The sequence below is a fragment of the Oryctolagus cuniculus genome, chromosome 2 (assembly GCF_964237555.1).
Source record: "Oryctolagus cuniculus chromosome 2, mOryCun1.1, whole genome shotgun sequence".
Classification (NCBI taxonomy): domain Eukaryota; kingdom Metazoa; phylum Chordata; class Mammalia; order Lagomorpha; family Leporidae; genus Oryctolagus; species Oryctolagus cuniculus.
The window spans coordinates 193,142,163-193,159,501 of NC_091433.1; the positions used below are offsets into that span (position 1 = coordinate 193,142,163).

The 17,339-nt window shown below is 49.0% G+C and overlaps 1 protein-coding gene across 9 annotated transcripts in view; it reads left to right on the plus strand.

The window, feature by feature from the left end:
- Nucleotides 1–17,339, plus strand: part of KIDINS220 (kinase D interacting substrate 220) — a 125,397-nt gene that overhangs the window by 18,920 nt on the left and 89,138 nt on the right. For all 9 annotated transcript variants that reach the window (XR_007914409.2, XR_007914407.2, XM_070069470.1 and 6 more), the window contains exons 7-12: nucleotides 1,855–1,953; nucleotides 5,778–5,975; nucleotides 9,607–9,705; nucleotides 11,509–11,607; nucleotides 11,950–12,048; nucleotides 15,431–15,608. Coding sequence is in view for 7 of the 9 variants with exons in the window: in XM_070069470.1 (XP_069925571.1) it covers nucleotides 1,855–1,953; nucleotides 5,778–5,975; nucleotides 9,607–9,705; nucleotides 11,509–11,607; nucleotides 11,950–12,048; nucleotides 15,431–15,608 (772 nt within the window). In the remaining 2 variants the exon portion in view is untranslated. The remainder of the gene's footprint in view (nucleotides 1–1,854; nucleotides 1,954–5,777; nucleotides 5,976–9,606; nucleotides 9,706–11,508; nucleotides 11,608–11,949; nucleotides 12,049–15,430; nucleotides 15,609–17,339) is intronic.

Sequence of the window (17,339 nt, forward strand, 5' to 3'; positions counted from 1 at the left end):
TTCTATGGGAACTAATTAAATTTTATTTATTTGAAAGGCAGTGAAAGAGAAAGATCTTCCATCTGCTGGTTCCCTCCTCAAAAGCCTGCAGCAGCCAGGGGTGGGCCAGGCCAAAGCCAGGAGCCTGGAGCTCCATCCAGATCTCCCATGAGGGCGGCAGGGACCCAGGGAGCTGAGCCAGCGCCCGCCGATCCCCAGCGTGCACGTTAATGGGAAGCAGGATCAGAAGTGGAGCCAGAGCTTGCATGCAGGAGCTCTGATAGGGAACGTGGGTGTCCCAGCTGTGGGCTGATCTCTGTGCTACAAAGCCTGGCCCTGGGAACTAATTGTTAATGAAGGGCCGGAGCCCCAGGGCTAAAGGCATCCTGCTGGTGAGGGAGGGGACGGACGGGACAAGGGGCTGTGCAGAGCTGGCCCTGAGGTCACAGGTGTGTGTGGACTTGGTAGCAGGGCAGCAGTGATGTGACACTGTGGACAAAGGGCTGACTATCAGGAGGGTGTCAGAGGTGGTAAAGGAATTGAAAACTCAGAGGGTCAGTCGGTTTAGAATACAGCAGAACCTTTAGAAAGAAAAAAAATGGCCTGAAAGATCTGTAGATCCGGTCAGGTAACTAAATGTTATCCACAGAGGAGGAGCCTAGAAGGACTCTAACTCTGGGAGGAGACTGCAGATCGGGGCTGTGGCAGGGAGTCCTCCTGGCTGCCTCTTCCCAAGTCCCCGTCCCTGCTTTGAGGCAGTGGCTGTGGCTGCTGCTCACGCCTCGTTGTCTGCCTCCTCGATGTGCCTGCTGCTCCCGTGTGCTGTGTGGGCAGCCTTGTGACAGCGTCCGTGCTGCCCAATATAGTGCTAGTAGCCACATACGGCTGTTTAGGCTTAAATCAACTAAAACGGAAGTAAAAATGTAGGCCCTCAGTCACACCAGCCCCACTGTAAGCACTTACTACTTACACTCGACCAGTGGCTACTCCATTGGCCCACACAGAATTACAGAGCATTTTCTTTCTTTCTTTTTTCAAAGATTTATTTATCTATTTGAAAGGCGGAGAGGGAGAGGGACTGATTTTCCATCCACTGGTTCACTCCCTGAATGGCTGCAATGGTCAGTGCTGGGCCAATACGAAGCCAGGAACCAGGAGCTTCTTCCAGGTCTCCCATGTGGGCGCAGGGGTTCAAGCACTTAGGCCATCTTCCACTGCTTTCCCAGGCGCATTAGCAGGGAGCTGGATCAGGAGTGGAGCAGCTGGGGCTCGAACCAGCACCCGTCTGGGATGCCGGCACTGCAGGCAGCAGCTTTAGCCGCTACGCCACAGCGCCCGCCCCATAGAGCATCAACACTGAGAGTCGTGATGGACAGGGCTTTGTGGAGAGTAGGAGTTCACTAAACGCTGATTGCATCGCTGGCTCCCATACTTAACGGTCACTGTGGGTGTTCACATGTCTGGTTGCCAGGTCCTCGAAGGCCCAGCTCTGCCTTCACGCATGCTGTGTGTGCCGTGGCGCTTTTAACTGCCCTTGCTGGGGAGGGGCTGTTGGCTGAGTTTCTGGGCTGAGGCTACCAAGTGCAGAGGCTGATTTGTGCGCAGACTGAGTCGGCGCGAACTTCTTGAAATGCTGGACTGTGTGGTGACGGTTGTCCTGATGGTGGGAGCTCAGTAAAGACGTGTGGTGCAGTGGTTAGTCCTTTATTCAAAGAAATAAAATGGGGCACGTGGGCTAACCTAGGCTTAAAATTGGCGTCTGTGGTTATCTGAGAATGCTGATGGTATGATTTTTTTTTTAATAGAAAGCCACGTTGAGAGCTAGCTTACCTCACTGCTGTGGTACTGACTTGTGTCCGCTGTGTGTTTTGCTAGTATGGAACCACCCCTTTGGTCTGGGCTGCACGCAAGGGCCATCTGGAATGTGTGAGACATCTGTTGGCCATGGGAGCTGATGTTGATCAGGAGGGAGCTGTGAGTATCTTTTGTGTATTTTAATGTTGGTAATAGATGTTTTGGTTTAAGAAGAGGAATATATTTCACGGTATATGCCTAGAAAAATTTCTTTCCAGTTCTTAGGTGATGTTAATTTAGGAAAGCAAGCAGTTTCCTTCTGTTATTCTAAGTCTATTATAAATGTTTTAAAATTGCAATATACTGTAAAAATGTGCTTTTAAGGATCTTTTGCTAGGGAACATACATTTTGATAGGCTAAAACTATAAGCAATAATTTTTATCTTGGTATAAATTTAATACTAGTGTGTATTTAATTATGTAGTTAAGATTAAAACTATCTACTTAGTAGTTTTAGGCTATCCTATCTGTAAATTTCTTTAAATCAGGTAGTTTTTTTTTTTAAGATTTACTTATTTATTTATTTGAAACACAGATACAGTGAGAGGAGAGAGACAGATCATCCATCTGCTGGTTCACTCCCACAAAGGCTGTGGCTGGGTCAGGCCAGGAGCCAGGAGCCAGGGGCTTCTTCCAGGTCTCCCACATGGGTACAGGGGCCCAAGCACTTGGGCCGCCTTCTGCGTCACATTAGCAGGGAGCTGGATCAGAAGTGTGGCACCCAGGACTTGAACCGGTGCCGGTATGAGATGCCGACACTGCAGGTGGAGGTTTAACTTATGCCACAGCATTGGCCCCAAATCAAGTAGTTTTTAATATCATTTGTGGAGAGGGTGTTTAACCTAATGGTTAAGCTGCCAGATGGTTCACCCAAGTGCCCAGGTTCAGACCCTGGCTCCAGTTTGGAACCTAGCGTCCTTCTGGCCTGCATCTGGAGAACTGCCGCGTCATGGCTTGAGTGATTGGGTCTTTGTCACTTGTATTGGAGGCCCTGGTTGCATTCCTGGCTCCTGGGCTCCACTTAGGCTGCCTTTGTGGATATTTAGGGAATGAACCAGAGGACGGGCTTTCTCTGCTTTGTAGCTCTCTCTCTCTTTCTGCACCTCAAATAAATCAGTAAGCACATAAACATTTTAAAAAGAATAACAAAAAGAACATCACTTCTGGAAGAAAGTTGTGCCCCATTGGAATTTTTCCTTTGCTGCCTGCCTGCCTGCCTGCCTTCCTCTCAAGCTTGATTTAGTTCTTTGAAAGGCAGAGTGACAGGGAGGGAGAGAGACAGAGGGAAATCCGCTGTCGGCTGGTTTACTCCCCGGTGGCTGCCAGGGCTGGGACAGGCCAGGAACTCCATTGGGGCCCCCCACGTTGGTGGCATGGCCCAAGCACTTGGGTCATCAGCAGCCTTCCCAGGCACAGTAACAGGGAGCTAGATTGGAAGTGGAGCGGTCAGGACTTGAACCAGTGCTCCAAGAAGGGATGCCTGGTTGCAAGCAGTGGCTTAACTCACTGTGCCACAGTGCTGCCCTCCAAAGTTTTTTCTTTAAAGCAGTAATGTAATTTTTTGGATATTTTAAACAGTGCCTTATTTTTCTTCTTCATTAAACAGATTAAAAAGTCAGAAATCGGCTGTTAAAACCGAGGAAGCAGCCGGCGCTGTGGCTTAACAGGCTAATCCTCCACCTAGCAGCGCCGGCACACCGGGTTCTAGTCCCTGTCAGGGCGCCGGATTCTGTCCCGGTTGCCCCTCTTCCAGGCCAGCTCTCTGCTGTGGCCCGGGAGTGCAGTGGAGGATGGCCCAGGTGCTTGGGCCCTGCACCCCATGGGAGACCAGGAGAAGCACTTGGCTCCTGCCTTCGGATCAGCGCGGTGCGCCGGTTGCAGCGAGCCGGCCATGGCAGCCATTGGAGGGTGAACCAACGGCAAAGGAAGACCTTTCTCTCTGTCTCTCTCACTGTCCACTCTGCCTGTCAAAAAAAAAAAAAGAAAAAAAAAAAACCAAAAAAAACAAAAAAAACAAACAAAAAACCGAGGAAGCGTACACATTGGTTAAATCCATCTTGGTGATTAGCAGTAATGCCCTAATGAGCACGTGCCGTGCCAAGTCTGCAGGGTAGAAGGGGGAAAGCCCAACATTTGGCTTTTCCCATGAGTCCATCAGAATATAGCTAAAGGAAGCAGTGTTTATGCCCCCAAACAGTAACGCAGACTACTGTTAACTTGATTGCTGTATTGTGTGAAGTGGGTCACGGACGCTTCTGAGGAGAGGTGCCCCCAAACGTGACCACAGAGAAATGAGAAAAAACTTGCATCCTACTGGGCCAACAGTGGCACGGGAGCAGCCCCTCCTGGTCCCTGCCGATGGCTGACCCTCAGCGGGCGTCTGCTGGTGTTGCACGGTGGGCCGCCAGCGCAGGATTCGTGGGCAGCCGTGCACGTCCACCTCCCTGGCTTCTTTTCTGGCCAGCGTTGTCAGGGCCTGGGTGATGAGTACTGCTCACGCTCGTGTTACTCCACTGCGTGAGAGAATTAGGGCTCAGTTCTGGGGCTGATCTAATAACTGGAATATTTCTAGGACTTCCAAATGTAGAGCTAAATCTCAGGAAGCAGGTTGGGTTTTTTTGTTTGTTTGTTTTGTTTTGTTTTTGATTTATTTCATTTATTTGAAAGAGAGAGAGAGGTAGAGCCAGAGAGAGCGAGAGGCCTTCCATCTGATGGTTCATTCTCCAGATGGCCGCAACGGCCAGAGCTGTGCAGATCCGAAGCCAGGAGCCAGGAGCTTCCTCCAGGTCTCCCATGTGGGTGCAGGGGCCCAAGCACTTGGGCCATCTTCCACTGCTCTCCCAGGCCATAGCAGAGAGCTGGATCAGAAGAGGAGCAGCTGGGACTAGAACCGGCGCCCATATGGGATGCCAGCGCTTCAGGCCAGGGCTTTAACCTGCTGCACCACAGCGCCGGCCCCTAGACTATAGTTTTTAAAAGAATTTTTTAAGATACTTTTAAACATTTGGTTTCTGGATCAGTGTAAATGAGCATATATTACACTTTCCTCGAAGTATCTTACAGCTATTTTTTGCCTTTTTTATTAATATAAAGGGAACAGATTGCATGTATTTCATACATACGGTTGTGTGAGCATAACGATACTTCCCACCCTGTATCCTTCCCTTCTTATTGTACTTCCTTGAAATATCCTGTAACTTTGAAGTCATTGTTTTATTTCAGTTTTTCCTATAGGCTTTTTGCAAATATTTTTTTTTTATTTTAAAGATTTTATTTATTTATTTGAGAGAGAGTTGCAGAGAGAGGGGGAGAGAGAGGAAGGTCTTCCCTCCACTGGTTCACTCCCCAAATGGCTGCAATGGCCAGAGCTGATCCAAAGTTAGGAGCCAGGAGCTTCCTCCAGGTCTCCCACGTGGGTGCAGGGGCCCAAGCACTTGGGCCATCTTCCACTGCTTTCCCAGGCCACAGCAGAGAGCTGGATCAGAAGAGGAGCAGCCGGGACTAGAACCGGTGCCCACTGGGATGCCAGCGCTTCAGGCGAAAGCTTAGCCCACTGTGCCACTGCTCTAGTCCCGCAAAGAATTCATAACTTGTGTGATTTCACCTTAGTTTGTACTGATTTATGGTGTTTCTAATTTTGAGTCACCTTGTCCACTCTTATTGTAATTCAGAGCCTTAGTGGGAGCGTTTGCTGTAAATGAGTCTGATTTCAGACTATCACCTAAAGAGCTGAGTAGTCCTATGACTCAAAAGAATTAATGTTATCTTCCAAAAGTGAAACTGACTGCTGCCCACTTTCACTGTGTATCTCGTTATTCATGTTGGCATTTTATTATCAGAAGTAACTTCATAATCAGCCACCTACTTACAGACACTGCATGTATGTGGCGTGAACCTTTATTTTCTAGGATTTACTAATCTCTTGGGCTTTCCTTTTTTTCTAGAATTCAATGACTGCTCTCATTGTGGCAGTGAAAGGAGGGTACACACAGTCAGTAAAAGAGATTTTGAAGAGGAATCCTAATGTCAACTTGACGGATAAGGATGGAAACACAGCTCTGATGATCGCCTCAAAGGAGGGGCACACGGAAATTGTCCAGGATCTGCTTGATGCCGGCACATACGTGAACATACCTGACCGGGTGGGTCACCTGCTCCAGACGCTTCTCCTGGTGGAATGGATGGATGGAAGATTGCCGTGGGTGCTGCTCGCCGCCACCTCTCCAGCTTCTGCCACTTGTTTTTTTTTTTTTTTTTTTTTTTTTTGACAGGCAGAGTGGATAGTGAGAGAGAGAGACAGAGAGAAAGGTCTTCCTTTTTCCGTTGGTTTACCCCTCAATGGCCGCTGCGGCTGGTACGCTGTGGCCAGCGCACTGTGCTGATCCGAAGCCAGGAGCCAGGTGCTTCTCCTGGTCTCCCATGGGGTGCAGGGCCCAAGCACTTGGGCCATCCTCCACTGCACTCCCGGGCCACAGCAGAGAGCTGGCCTGGAAGAGGGGCAACCGGGACAGAATCCAGTGCCCCGACCGGGACTAGAACCCGGTGTGCCGGTGCCATAAGGTGGAGGATTAGCCTATTGAGCCACAGCGCCGGCTGCCACTTGTGTTAAGATAACAAATTCAGTGTCTACTTTGAAACTACTGGGTTAAGAGCTGATCTTTTGAAGAATGTCTTGTTTTATTTTTGTTGAATAGTTTGTTACTGGAAGTGTTACCTGTCGCATTAGCCTGTCCTTGTCCTTGCTCTCTCTCACTCTAGGTGATGTTACTCACTATTCCAGAGGTGTAGGTCCCACCTTTGCATTTGAAGATTTTCAAAATTCTGGGGTGCTGCGGTGTAGTGGGTTAAGACACCACCCATGATGCTGGAATCCCATATGGGTATCAGTTTGTGTCCTGACTGCTCCACTTCTGATCCAGCTCCCTGCTTATGGCTTGGGAAAAGCAGTGGAGGATAGCCTGAGTGGGCTCCTGCTACCAATGGGGGAGACCTGGCTGAAGCTCCGGGCTCCGGGTTTCAGTCTGGCCCAACCCCAGCTGTTATGGCCATCTAGGGAGTGAACCTGCAGATGGCCGCTCTCTCTTTTCCTCTCTGTAACTCTGGCTTTCAAGTAAATAATCAATCTTAAATTTTTTTTTTCAAGATTCTTTATTTTGCCCTGACTTCTTTGAGCTCATACTTACATATCCAGCTCTTATTTGAACTTACCACTTGATTGTCTAATGGGTTTTTTAAGTTTATGCCAGACAATGTCTTGTTTTTAAATCCTTACTTGTCCCCCACCCCCGCCTCTCCATCTCAGCGAATGGTACCACCATCCACCCTGCTGCGAAAGCTTCTGCTTCGATGGCTGTCTTTTCTTACCCACCCCGTCTAGTCCTTCAGTTCTTATTCTATTGCAGAATGTACCCTTTAAACACCCACTCTTCTTCTCCACTGTCACCCCGTCATAAACCACAAACCCTCATCATTGAAGCCGGAGCCTTGGAACTGGTTCCGCTGTTACCTCCAGTTTGTTCACTCTGTTCTATCAGTGATCTTTAAAACAGGAAATGTCACATGTACTCCTTTGCTTAACAGCACCCAAGGCTCCTACTGTAGGTAGGATAAGTATTACCCATTTATTTATTTGAAAGGCAGAGTTACAGAGAGGCAGAGGCGCAGAGAGAGAGAGAGAGAGAGAGAGAGAGAGAGAGAGAGAGAGAGGTCTTCCATCCGCTGGTTCACTCCCCAGATGGCCATAATGGCTGGGCTGCGCTGATCCGAAGCGAGGAGCAGGAGCTTCCTCTGGGTCTCCCACGTGGGTGCAGGGGCTCAAGTGCTATCCCAGAGAGCTGGATCAGAAGTGGAGCAGCCGGGACTCGAACCAGTGCCTGTATGGGATGCCGGCACCACAGGAGGAGGCTTTACCCACTACGCCACAGCGCCGGCCCCAGTATTACCTTTCTATAGACAGTTCATGAGAGTGTCCTTGCCTGACTCCAGCCTCATTCTGCACGGCTCTGGGCCCTGTTGCAGCAGGCTGCAGCCCCCTCCCCATCACGGAGTGGTTCCTGTTGTGGGTCCTCTGTACCAGCTGTGTGCAGTCTGTCCTGCTGTCTTCCTGTCACTCCACCTCAGCCACATGCTGCCTTCTCAGGCTCTCAGCTACCCCACCCAGGGGAGCTGCCCGTCACTTTCTGTCACGTGGCCCTGCTTTAATTTATTTGCATATTGTTTGATTTTTTTTCTTCATTATGCATTGACCTTTTCTGCCAGAGCTGGGAGGTGGCCTGCTTTTTTCCGCAGAGCCTAGAATGGTACATTGCACATTGTAAGCATTGAAATCTTTAGTATCTTTTTTAAATTTACTGGTATGCACCCATGTTAATGCCAGCTTTCTCAACTAAAATTTGTCTGCCTTGAGTTTATTTCTGCTTTATTTCTTTATTTACTTTTAAAAGATTTTTTATTTACTATTTATTTACTTAGAAGTCAGAGTTACAGAGAGAGGGAGAGACAGAGACAGAGACAGAGATAGAGACAGAGAGAGAGGGAGATCTCCATCCGCTGGTCCATCCCCAAGATGGCTGCAATGCCAGGGGCTGCCCAGCTGGGCCTGGACGAGACTGAAGCCAGGAGCTTCTTCCAGGTCTCCCACGTGGGTGGCAGAGGTCCAAGTACTTGGGCCATCTTCTGCTGCCTTCCTAGGCCATTAGCAGGGAACTGGACTGGAACCGGTGTCCATACTGGATGCCAGCACTGCAGGTGACAGCCTTACCCACTACGCCACCATGCTGGCCCCTATTTTAATGTGGGAGTTAAGATATTCTGTTATAGTGCTAAACCTCAAGGAGAGACTGACAAATCTTCCATCTGCTGGATTACTCCCCAAATGCCTACAATAACTAGGGCTGGGTAGGGTGGAAGCCAGGGATCCATGACTCCATCTGGGTTTCCCACATGGGTGACAGGGTTGAAGTCCTTGAGCCAACATCTGCTGCCTCCCAGGATGTGTTAGGAGGGCCCATCAGAAGCCGAGTGTCCAGGTACTTTGATGGGCCTGCATCTCGATTTGTGGCCTGGTGACTGAGCACAACTTACGGTTCATCCAACCCCCAAGCCTGCAACAGTTTGGCAATAAATAATATTCATGCCTGTTGGCAAAATAGCCATTTCTAGTATTTGAAGTAATAGGAAGATACAGTTAAAAATAATTGTTGCGTGGTGAATGTAATTTCAGGGCAAAGAGTTGTCCTCCGAATTAGGGACTTAGCGTCTTACAGCAGGGGAGGAGTGACTCCTGTGCCACTGGCCTGGGACTGCCAAAGTGGCTGAAGTCCTTGTGGGTGCTTGCGTGGGAGCCACGCTTCTCCCTTAACCAGATGTGGCTGTTGACCTACGCATAGCTTTAGCTTTGTGGCTCCCGTTTCTGAGCTCCAGGCCTTTGTCACGTGGCACTGTGCTGAGGGGTTTTCAGTGTGTGATCTGCACATCCACCTGGCTCGGTGGCAGCCACAGTGCCGTTGTGTTCCATTTACATTCGCAGTGTGAATCTACCTTCTCAGAGAAAGACTGATTCTGGGTGATCTTCCTAACTTCTCGTCCTGAGGAACGAGTCCCCTCTTCCTTGCTCAGAAGACAATCTCAAGTATTAAAATAATTCATTTAGAATTTTCTCTTAGGGATAGGCTCTTTTTCTAAGAAGTTGCAGCAAATTTCTGTCATTTTAATAAACAAATAACCCTAGCTTCAAACAGCTTGTTTATTCAGTGGAGTTTTTTCTCTTTCTAGAGTGGGGACACCGTGTTGATCGGTGCTGTCAGAGGGGGGCACGTGGAGATCGTCCGTGCACTGCTCCAGAAATACGCCGACATCGACATCAGGGGCCAGGTGCGTGTGACAGCGCTGAAGTCGTCTGGGGCCTGTTCATTTGTGTGTTCACTCACTGTCACGTCCTTCTCCCCACTTTCCTGTGCAGGAAAACTCACAAACCCCAGCAGGCTTAGTGCATGCCCGTTATTACTCACTTCCATTATTACAGATTTCTGTATCAGTTTTACTTCAATAGAAGTAAACCAGGAAGAACCTCAGGGCTTTTACTGAGGTGTACATACTCAGTTCCAAAGTGAGTGATTGGTGATCCGAGCAGCGGGTGCCACTTGGGCTGGGTGTTCCCTCTTTGTTTTCCCACGCTTATCCCTGTGTTTGTCTTCTTCATCTGCATGCTCCTCTTCTATTCTGCTTAACTCTCCTTTGTCGCCGGTCCGCCTGCCTTTCCTGGGAGCACCTGGTAGTGCCTGTGGCCTGTGCCCAAGGCAGTCGTGGCTGCTGGAGACACAGAGAGGAGTAGTTTTAGATAGAAGCCTTGCCAAAGTTGTAGTTTAACTAAAACTTCAGGAGCTTCAGATGAAAGAAAAATGTTCTTGGCAGCCTGTTGTGCACGGTCTGCGGCTCTGCTTAGTTTTTCCTTGTATTTAGCTGAAATTCTTGCGTTCAAGCCTATTTTTCAATCACACTAACAAATAGTATGCCGAATGCTACGGAGAAGTTAGCATGGGACCGTTGCATGTAAGAGAGACATAATCTAATTCAGAAGTCAGAGCTGTTTGTTTTTATCCTTTTATTGAAACATAGGCAGTGTAGCCACAGAGGGTGTATGATTGACCACCTAGAAAAGGGTTCCGATTTGAGAGTTTTGAGGTGGCAGAGAGGGCATTAAGGAAGAAGGCTTCTGAAAGAAAGTGGAATTTGAGGTGTGACAGAGAAGTTGGATTTAGATGGCAGAGCGCAGGCAGGCTGGCTGTCTGGGCAGGGGCGGTGGAGACAGGGTGAGACACTTGGAGAGAACGGGGAAGGGAGACTGTGCTCCCTAGCCAGTGGGTGAATCAGCTTGGCGGTGCTGTGGCGGGGCTGCTGGGAGAGGGACAGGGAGGTCGGGCTAGAGAGGTCTGTGGACTGCTTCTGGGGGGCTCCTGCGGAGAAGTCGGGGCATGGGAGATGCTGTGTGGTGGTGGCGGCGGCAGGCAGTCGTTACCTTGTGGATTAAAGTCAGATTTTCATTCGAAGTCGGCTTCTAGAGCCCCTGCTCATAGCTCTGTGCCTGGCAGTCCTGTTCTCCTATGTTTTGATCAGTTGTGTTGTTCACTGGCTCTGCTTTCCAGACCCGTGGGGATCAGTGTTTCAGTAGGTAGGATGCCAAGGGATCTGGTCAAGACCATAGAGGGTGCCAAGAGGGTGGAGACTGAGAAACCTAAAAGCTACAAAATCAATAATGCCATCTGTTGGGGAGGTAAATCCTTCACTGTCCTTGGAAGCACAGGCAGGTGTGGGTATTCTGTATTACACATGAGAATTCGCGTGTCAGGGTATTTAAGGGACTTTTCCACGGAACTCGAGCTGTTGGTGTGATTTCTAGTCCAGTGCGTGTTTCTGAAATCTGATTGCAGAAGTGTCCATTACTGTATTAACTGCGGAATTTCTGCTTGTTAAGTCAAACAATATTAAGTGTTCCCGGGCTTCTTTCATAAAGAATTTCTCAAGAGTAAATGTGAGAGTGTGAGGATTCATTACTTCCCACCGTGCCGCGTCTTGAGACGCTTTCCGGCAGAGATTCGTGGTATTTTACATTCACGTACAGCAGTTTTTAGCATGTGTCTGATGTGAACGTATTGCTAATGTTCTTTCATTCTACAGGACAACAAGACAGCTTTGTATTGGGCTGTTGAGAAGGGCAATGCCACGATGGTGCGAGACATCCTGCAGTGCAACCCTGACACGGAGATGTGTACGAAGGTACCGGCGATGTTTCTGTCATGGTGGCAGTGCCGAGCACCGCCCCTCGTTTTCAGTCGTCTCTGATGTGAGAGTTCTCCTGACTTCATTGCGGATAGTGTATCCTTGGCACACTGGCGCGGCCCGGGCTGGGTGTAGTGTGCGTCCCTTCGCACAGGTGGGGCTGAGTGGTTAAAGTGACTGGTGCAGGTGAGTGAGTGTGGTGTTAGTTTCATCAACTATGTTTTCTTGGGAACTTTGAAGATACGGGCTGTTAGTGGAGCCAGATACTTCCTGCTGCGTGTGTTTATGTGGGAGTAATAGGGCCGTTTCTCTGGTAACCCTTCCTACCTGTGTGTGCAGGACGGCGAAACACCTCTCATAAAGGCCACCAAGATGAGGAATATCGAGGTCGTGGAGCTGCTGCTGGATAAAGGGGCCAAGGTGTCCGCTGTGGACAAGGTAACGCGCCTGCGCAGCCAGAGCTCGCGCCGGACACCTGCCGGCGGACGCACCGTCCGGGCCGTCCCGACCTGGTTTTGTGCAGCGAGGTCTGGGTGGGCTTTCATGGTGTTCCAGCATGTTCAAGGGAGTGGGCAGTCAGTATGCCGCCTGCAAAGCTGCTTCAGGGTTTCCTCCTGTCGCTGATGCCAGTCCTGGGGAGCTGCCCTTGACCCCCAAGGAGGACGGCGTCAGGGGAGAGCTCCTTGCTGACGCGCAGGAGGGAGAGCTGAGAGGGGATGGGAGACTCAGGGCAGACCGCCACTAGGGGTCGCTGCAAGGACACGGGCGTTCACCACGCCTCCTCGCTGCATTGCTTTTAGAGAAACTTTTTTTTTTTTTTAAGATTTACTTATTTATTTGAAAGTCAGAATTACATAGAGAAAGGAGAGGCAAAGAGGGAGACAGAGAGGGAGGGAGAGAGGGAGGGAGAGAGGGAGGGAGGGAGGTCTTCCATCCACTGGTTCACTCCTCAGTTGGCTGCAACAGCCGGAGCTGCGCTGATCTGAAGCCGGGAGCCAGGAGCTTCCTCCAGGTCTCCTACAGGATGCAGGGGCTCAAGGACTTGGGCATCCTCCACTGCTTTCCCAGGCCACAGCAGAGGGCTGGATCGGAAGGGGAGCAGCCGGGACTCAAACCGGTGCCCATATGGGGTGCTGGCGCTTCAGGCCAGGGCGTTAACCGCTGCACCACAGCTTCGGCCCTGAGAAACTTCTGTAGTGCAGTAACTCTCCATTGTTGATTGCTTCATGGAGAACTGATTCCTATTTCTGTGCTTCAAACTGATTTTCCCTCTGGAAGAAGTGAATTGATTTATGTATGAAGCAAAAGTATTCTAAACATTCCCCTCTGAAGGCATAAGATTTAAGGTTTTTTTTTTAATTCATGATAGGTTGAAGTTTATCTTTCTGTTATTTAAACACAAATCCTGGACTCAACGTTCTTTTTCTTCTCCTAAAAATGATTTATTTAATTAATTTATTTGAAAGGCTGAGTGACAGAGAAGGAGAGAGAGAGAGGGAGGGAGGGAGGGTTAACCCTTCCATCTACTTACTGGTTCACTCGCCAGATGCCTACAGCTACCATGGCTGGGCCAGGCCGAAGCCAGGAGCCTAGAACCCCATCTGGGTCTCCCATGTGGTTGGCAGGGACCCAAGCACTTGGGCCGCCACCAGCTGTCTTCCCTGCGCATTAGCAGGAAGCCGGCTTGGAAGTGGAGTAGCTGGACTGGAACCAGCACTTTGAAATGGGATGTGGGTCTTGCAATAAACAGCTTAACCCACTGCGCCACATGCCTGCTCCTGTGTTTATTTTTTGTTTTACCAAAAAAACAATATTATTTGAAACCAAAAAATCTCTCCCACTTGTCATGGCCAAATTAAATTACATTAACACTAATGTTAAAAATTAAATATTTACTAAAAATTAAGGATACAAAATCAAAACTTTTCAAAAATGAAAACTTACATTGCATTTTTTCTCGTTCTGTCATTGATTCACATCTGACAGTGGTCCCCCAGTTTTCAGTAAGGAGCCCTTGGATATTTGCCCTTCAAGGTTCCCTTCAGACTCACTGGTTGTGTGCTGTGCTGTTTATACACAGTCATTTCACGGTCATGGGTCGGTTCCCTGCAGCCTCTGTCTTAGGGTCCTTTTGTGTGCTCTGTGCATGCAGCCAGCTGACGGGTCCACATGGTTGGCACAGTTGTTCATTAAACACACCTGAGGGCAGCCGGGTGCTGTCCTGCCAAAATTTGGGATGCCAGCTTGTGTAAGTCTTGAGCCTGTCTTTTCATGGGAGTTTCCTAAAAATAAGTTTAAGAATAAAGGTCAATGTTGTTTTACTAGCCACCCACTGCTCTCTGGTTGTCTTCAGCATAGTAGCAGTGTATGTTAATGTCTTCCCCCCAATTTCAGAGATTCTGTGTCTGGCGGAAATGATATTTTGCCTTCTGACAGTTTGGGAATGACAGTGGAGTGGAGGTAGGGAAACACAATGAAGGCTGATTTAGATAAGTTTGGTTAAGTGACTGGTAAGACATTCAGGAGGCTGTGACCAGTGGGCACTGGGAGGTGGGACCAGAGTGTGGGCAGGAAGTCGGCGTGGGGATGGGAGTTTGCTGGTTGGTGCATGGGAGTCACTGAGCTCCTCAGTAGGAGGAAAGTGGAAACTGAGGCCGAGTGTGCCCCCCTGTGGCGGTGTTCTCTTGTACTCTGTTTTCTAATCGTGCATGTTTACCCGGTCTCTTCCTGAGGCAGTGTAAGCTATTCAAGGTCAGGAACTGTTTCATCCAACGTGTTTGTATCCCCCCAAGTGCCCAGCTGAGTGCTTTACCTCGTGCAGGGAGCTCAGTGCATAGTAGTGGTGCCGTGGTAGGACATGGGAAGTGCTCAGTGATAACGGGGTCTCTGTTAGCACATGGGAAGTCCTCCTTGCAGAACTGGGTGCCGTGGTAGGACATGGGGTGTCCTCAGTGCATAACAGGGTGCTGTTAGGACATGGGAAGAGAATCCAGATGAGAGAGAGAGGAAAGGCAAGACAAGGTTGTTATGGAAACCAGAGGAAGAACATTGCAGGTCATGTTCATTTAGTCGTAGTTCAGGGTGATGAGAATAGAGAATTATTTGTTAAGTTTTGGGTCATTGGTTGTCTTCCAAAGAAGTGTTTCTGAAGTAACGAATGGGTAAACACTTTGCGGACTGAAGATCTCTATTTCACATAGTAGCTTTCATCAGCTTTAGGTAAGAATGGTAACGTGATTGGAGCTTCTAACAAGGACAGGGGTAGGCGGGTGCTCGGGTGGCATGAAAGTGAGGAGAGAGGAACAGGTGACAGTACTCAGAGAAAGATGGGAGGAGGTCAGGGAATCCGAGGCGGAGGTGTCGGGGAGCAGCGAGGCTTGCTGTGCTGGCCCTGGGAACTGCTGAGGTCACTGGGGCGGGGGGGAGGGGGGGATCAGCGTGGCGGATGGAGCTTTCTAGACCAATGAAGAGAAAGCGTGCAATAGAATGGAAGCCCAGGGAGGCGGTCGTGTCCTTGCACAGTGGCTATCCGCATGGATGGAGAGCGAGGCAGTGGGCTCCGGGCCTGGCAGGAGTCGAGTGAAGAGAAGGGTGGCCTCAGGTCTAGGGCGGTGGGCGCCACGGTGTCTAGGAAACGCTGCGTGAGGAACTGTGGGGAGAACTGTGGGGAGGGTCGACATGAAAGGTTTAGTGTGTGTGCCCTCACCATGGGAAGTACGAATAGTTCACGTTCTCTGTTATCCTGCAAAAAAGGAAAGTGGCTACTGGGCGTGTGTTTTATTTTATGTGTGAAAGTTCTGATTTCCTGCTGTCTTTGCAGAAAGGAGACACTCCCTTGCATATTGCCATTCGTGGAAGGAGTCGGAAACTGGCAGAACTTCTTTTAAGAAATCCCAAAGATGGGCGGTTGCTTTATAGGCCCAACAAAGCAGGCGAGACGCCGTACAACATTGACTGTAGCCATCAGAAAAGCATTTTAACTCAGATATTCGGAGCCAGTGAGTATTGGGTTTTGTTTCTGGCTGAACTTTTAAATAATGTCTATTTAAAAATATGAAAAATAAGAGACCAGTCACAATTGTGCAGAGAATGTAAGAGTTGAACGAAGTTTTATTTTGCTGTAGAAAAGTAGTTCTCTGTCAAATTCTTTGCATTGCGTTCTAGCATTCTACATGGAGTGCATTCGGAGCAAGTGTCAGGTGTGAGGACCTCTAAGAGTCGAGCCTGCATTTCTAAGTCTTTCTCCCAGGTTTCCTCTGTGCTCCTGAGCACGGGCTGTGTCCCCGAGTGTAGCCTGAGCATCTGTAGTGTTCTGCCTTTGTGGTTTGCCCACCTGTCTCTTCTGTGGGTCTCACTGAGGCTGAGGCAGAGGCAGAGAGAGAGAGAGAGAGGTCTTCCATCTGCTGATTCACTTCCCAAATGGCTGCAACAGCCAGAGCTGGGCCTATCTGGAGCCAGGAGCCTCTTTTGGGTCTCCCAGCTGGGTGCAGGGGCCCAAGGGCTTTGACCATCTTCCACTGCTTTCCCAGGCCATAGCAGAGAGCTGGATCGGAAGTGGAGCAGCTGGGACTCAAACCAGTGCCCATATGGGATGCCGGCACTGCAGGTGGCAGCTTTTCCCACTATGCCACAGTGCCAATCCCTGTGATGTTTTGATACATGGAAGAATTTTCCACTAAAATTTTTTAAAAAAGTCCCAGAAACCAACAGGAGATAGTAAAATCTTGACATCTTCAAGTTTAACTTCTTACTTAGATCTTGGTTTTAGGTATGATTCTGTGCTGTTGTGAGTTATGTATTTTAAAGTATTTTTTTAAATTGTAATAGTAATGTTCACTAAATTTTAAGAATAAAAACATGTATGTAGCAGAAAACACAAATTCCCTGTTATCCCCACTTCCCAACTTGTAGTTGTTTGAATAACCCCCCAGACTTGTATTTACATTGATAATAGTGTTTTATACTATGTACATAGCATTGAGAAAAGAAAAATAAGGTCCTTCCCTCTTATCAAAGTTGTAAATACTGAACCTTGTCATACGTTAACTGCATAGTCCTCATAAATTCTGAAGGCACACGTCAGTTCTCTGCTGATAAATGTTTGGTTTCCGTGCTGCTGGCAGCAAGCTCTGCAGTGAGCAGCCTTGTACACACGTGCTCTGGCTCTCACTTGTAGGGCTATTTTCTTGGCGTAGTTTTCCAGACGTGGAATTGCCCTCCGTGGGCAGGGCTGATAGACTCTCCAAAATGGTTTCAAGTGTGTCCTCCCCCGGGGGTGTCAGAGCACGGTTCCCCACAGCCTTGCTGACCTGCGCATTTCCAGACTCTTAATCTTTGTTCGTCAGATCTGCAAGAAAGGAGTTCTCATTTTAATGTATGTCTTCAGCTGTTAGAGAGATGGAGATCTTTTAATAGTTCATTTTTCCTGACTGCTTTGAAATGCTGCTTATGCTAATACACTGTTTGGGTTCTAAAATATTCAGATTGTGACAGTTTTATAGTATTTATTGTTTTTCTCCAAAGACGACTATTGATCAGTAGTCTTTTTTTTTTTTTTTTGACAGGCAGAATGGACAGTGAGAGAGACAGAGAGAAAGGTCTTCCTTTTTGCCGTTGGTTCACCCTCCAATGGCCACCGCGGCTGGCGCGCTGCGGCCGGCGCATTGCGCTGATCTGCAGGCAGGAGCCAGGTACTTCTCCTGGTCTCCCATAGGGTGCAGGGCCCAAGC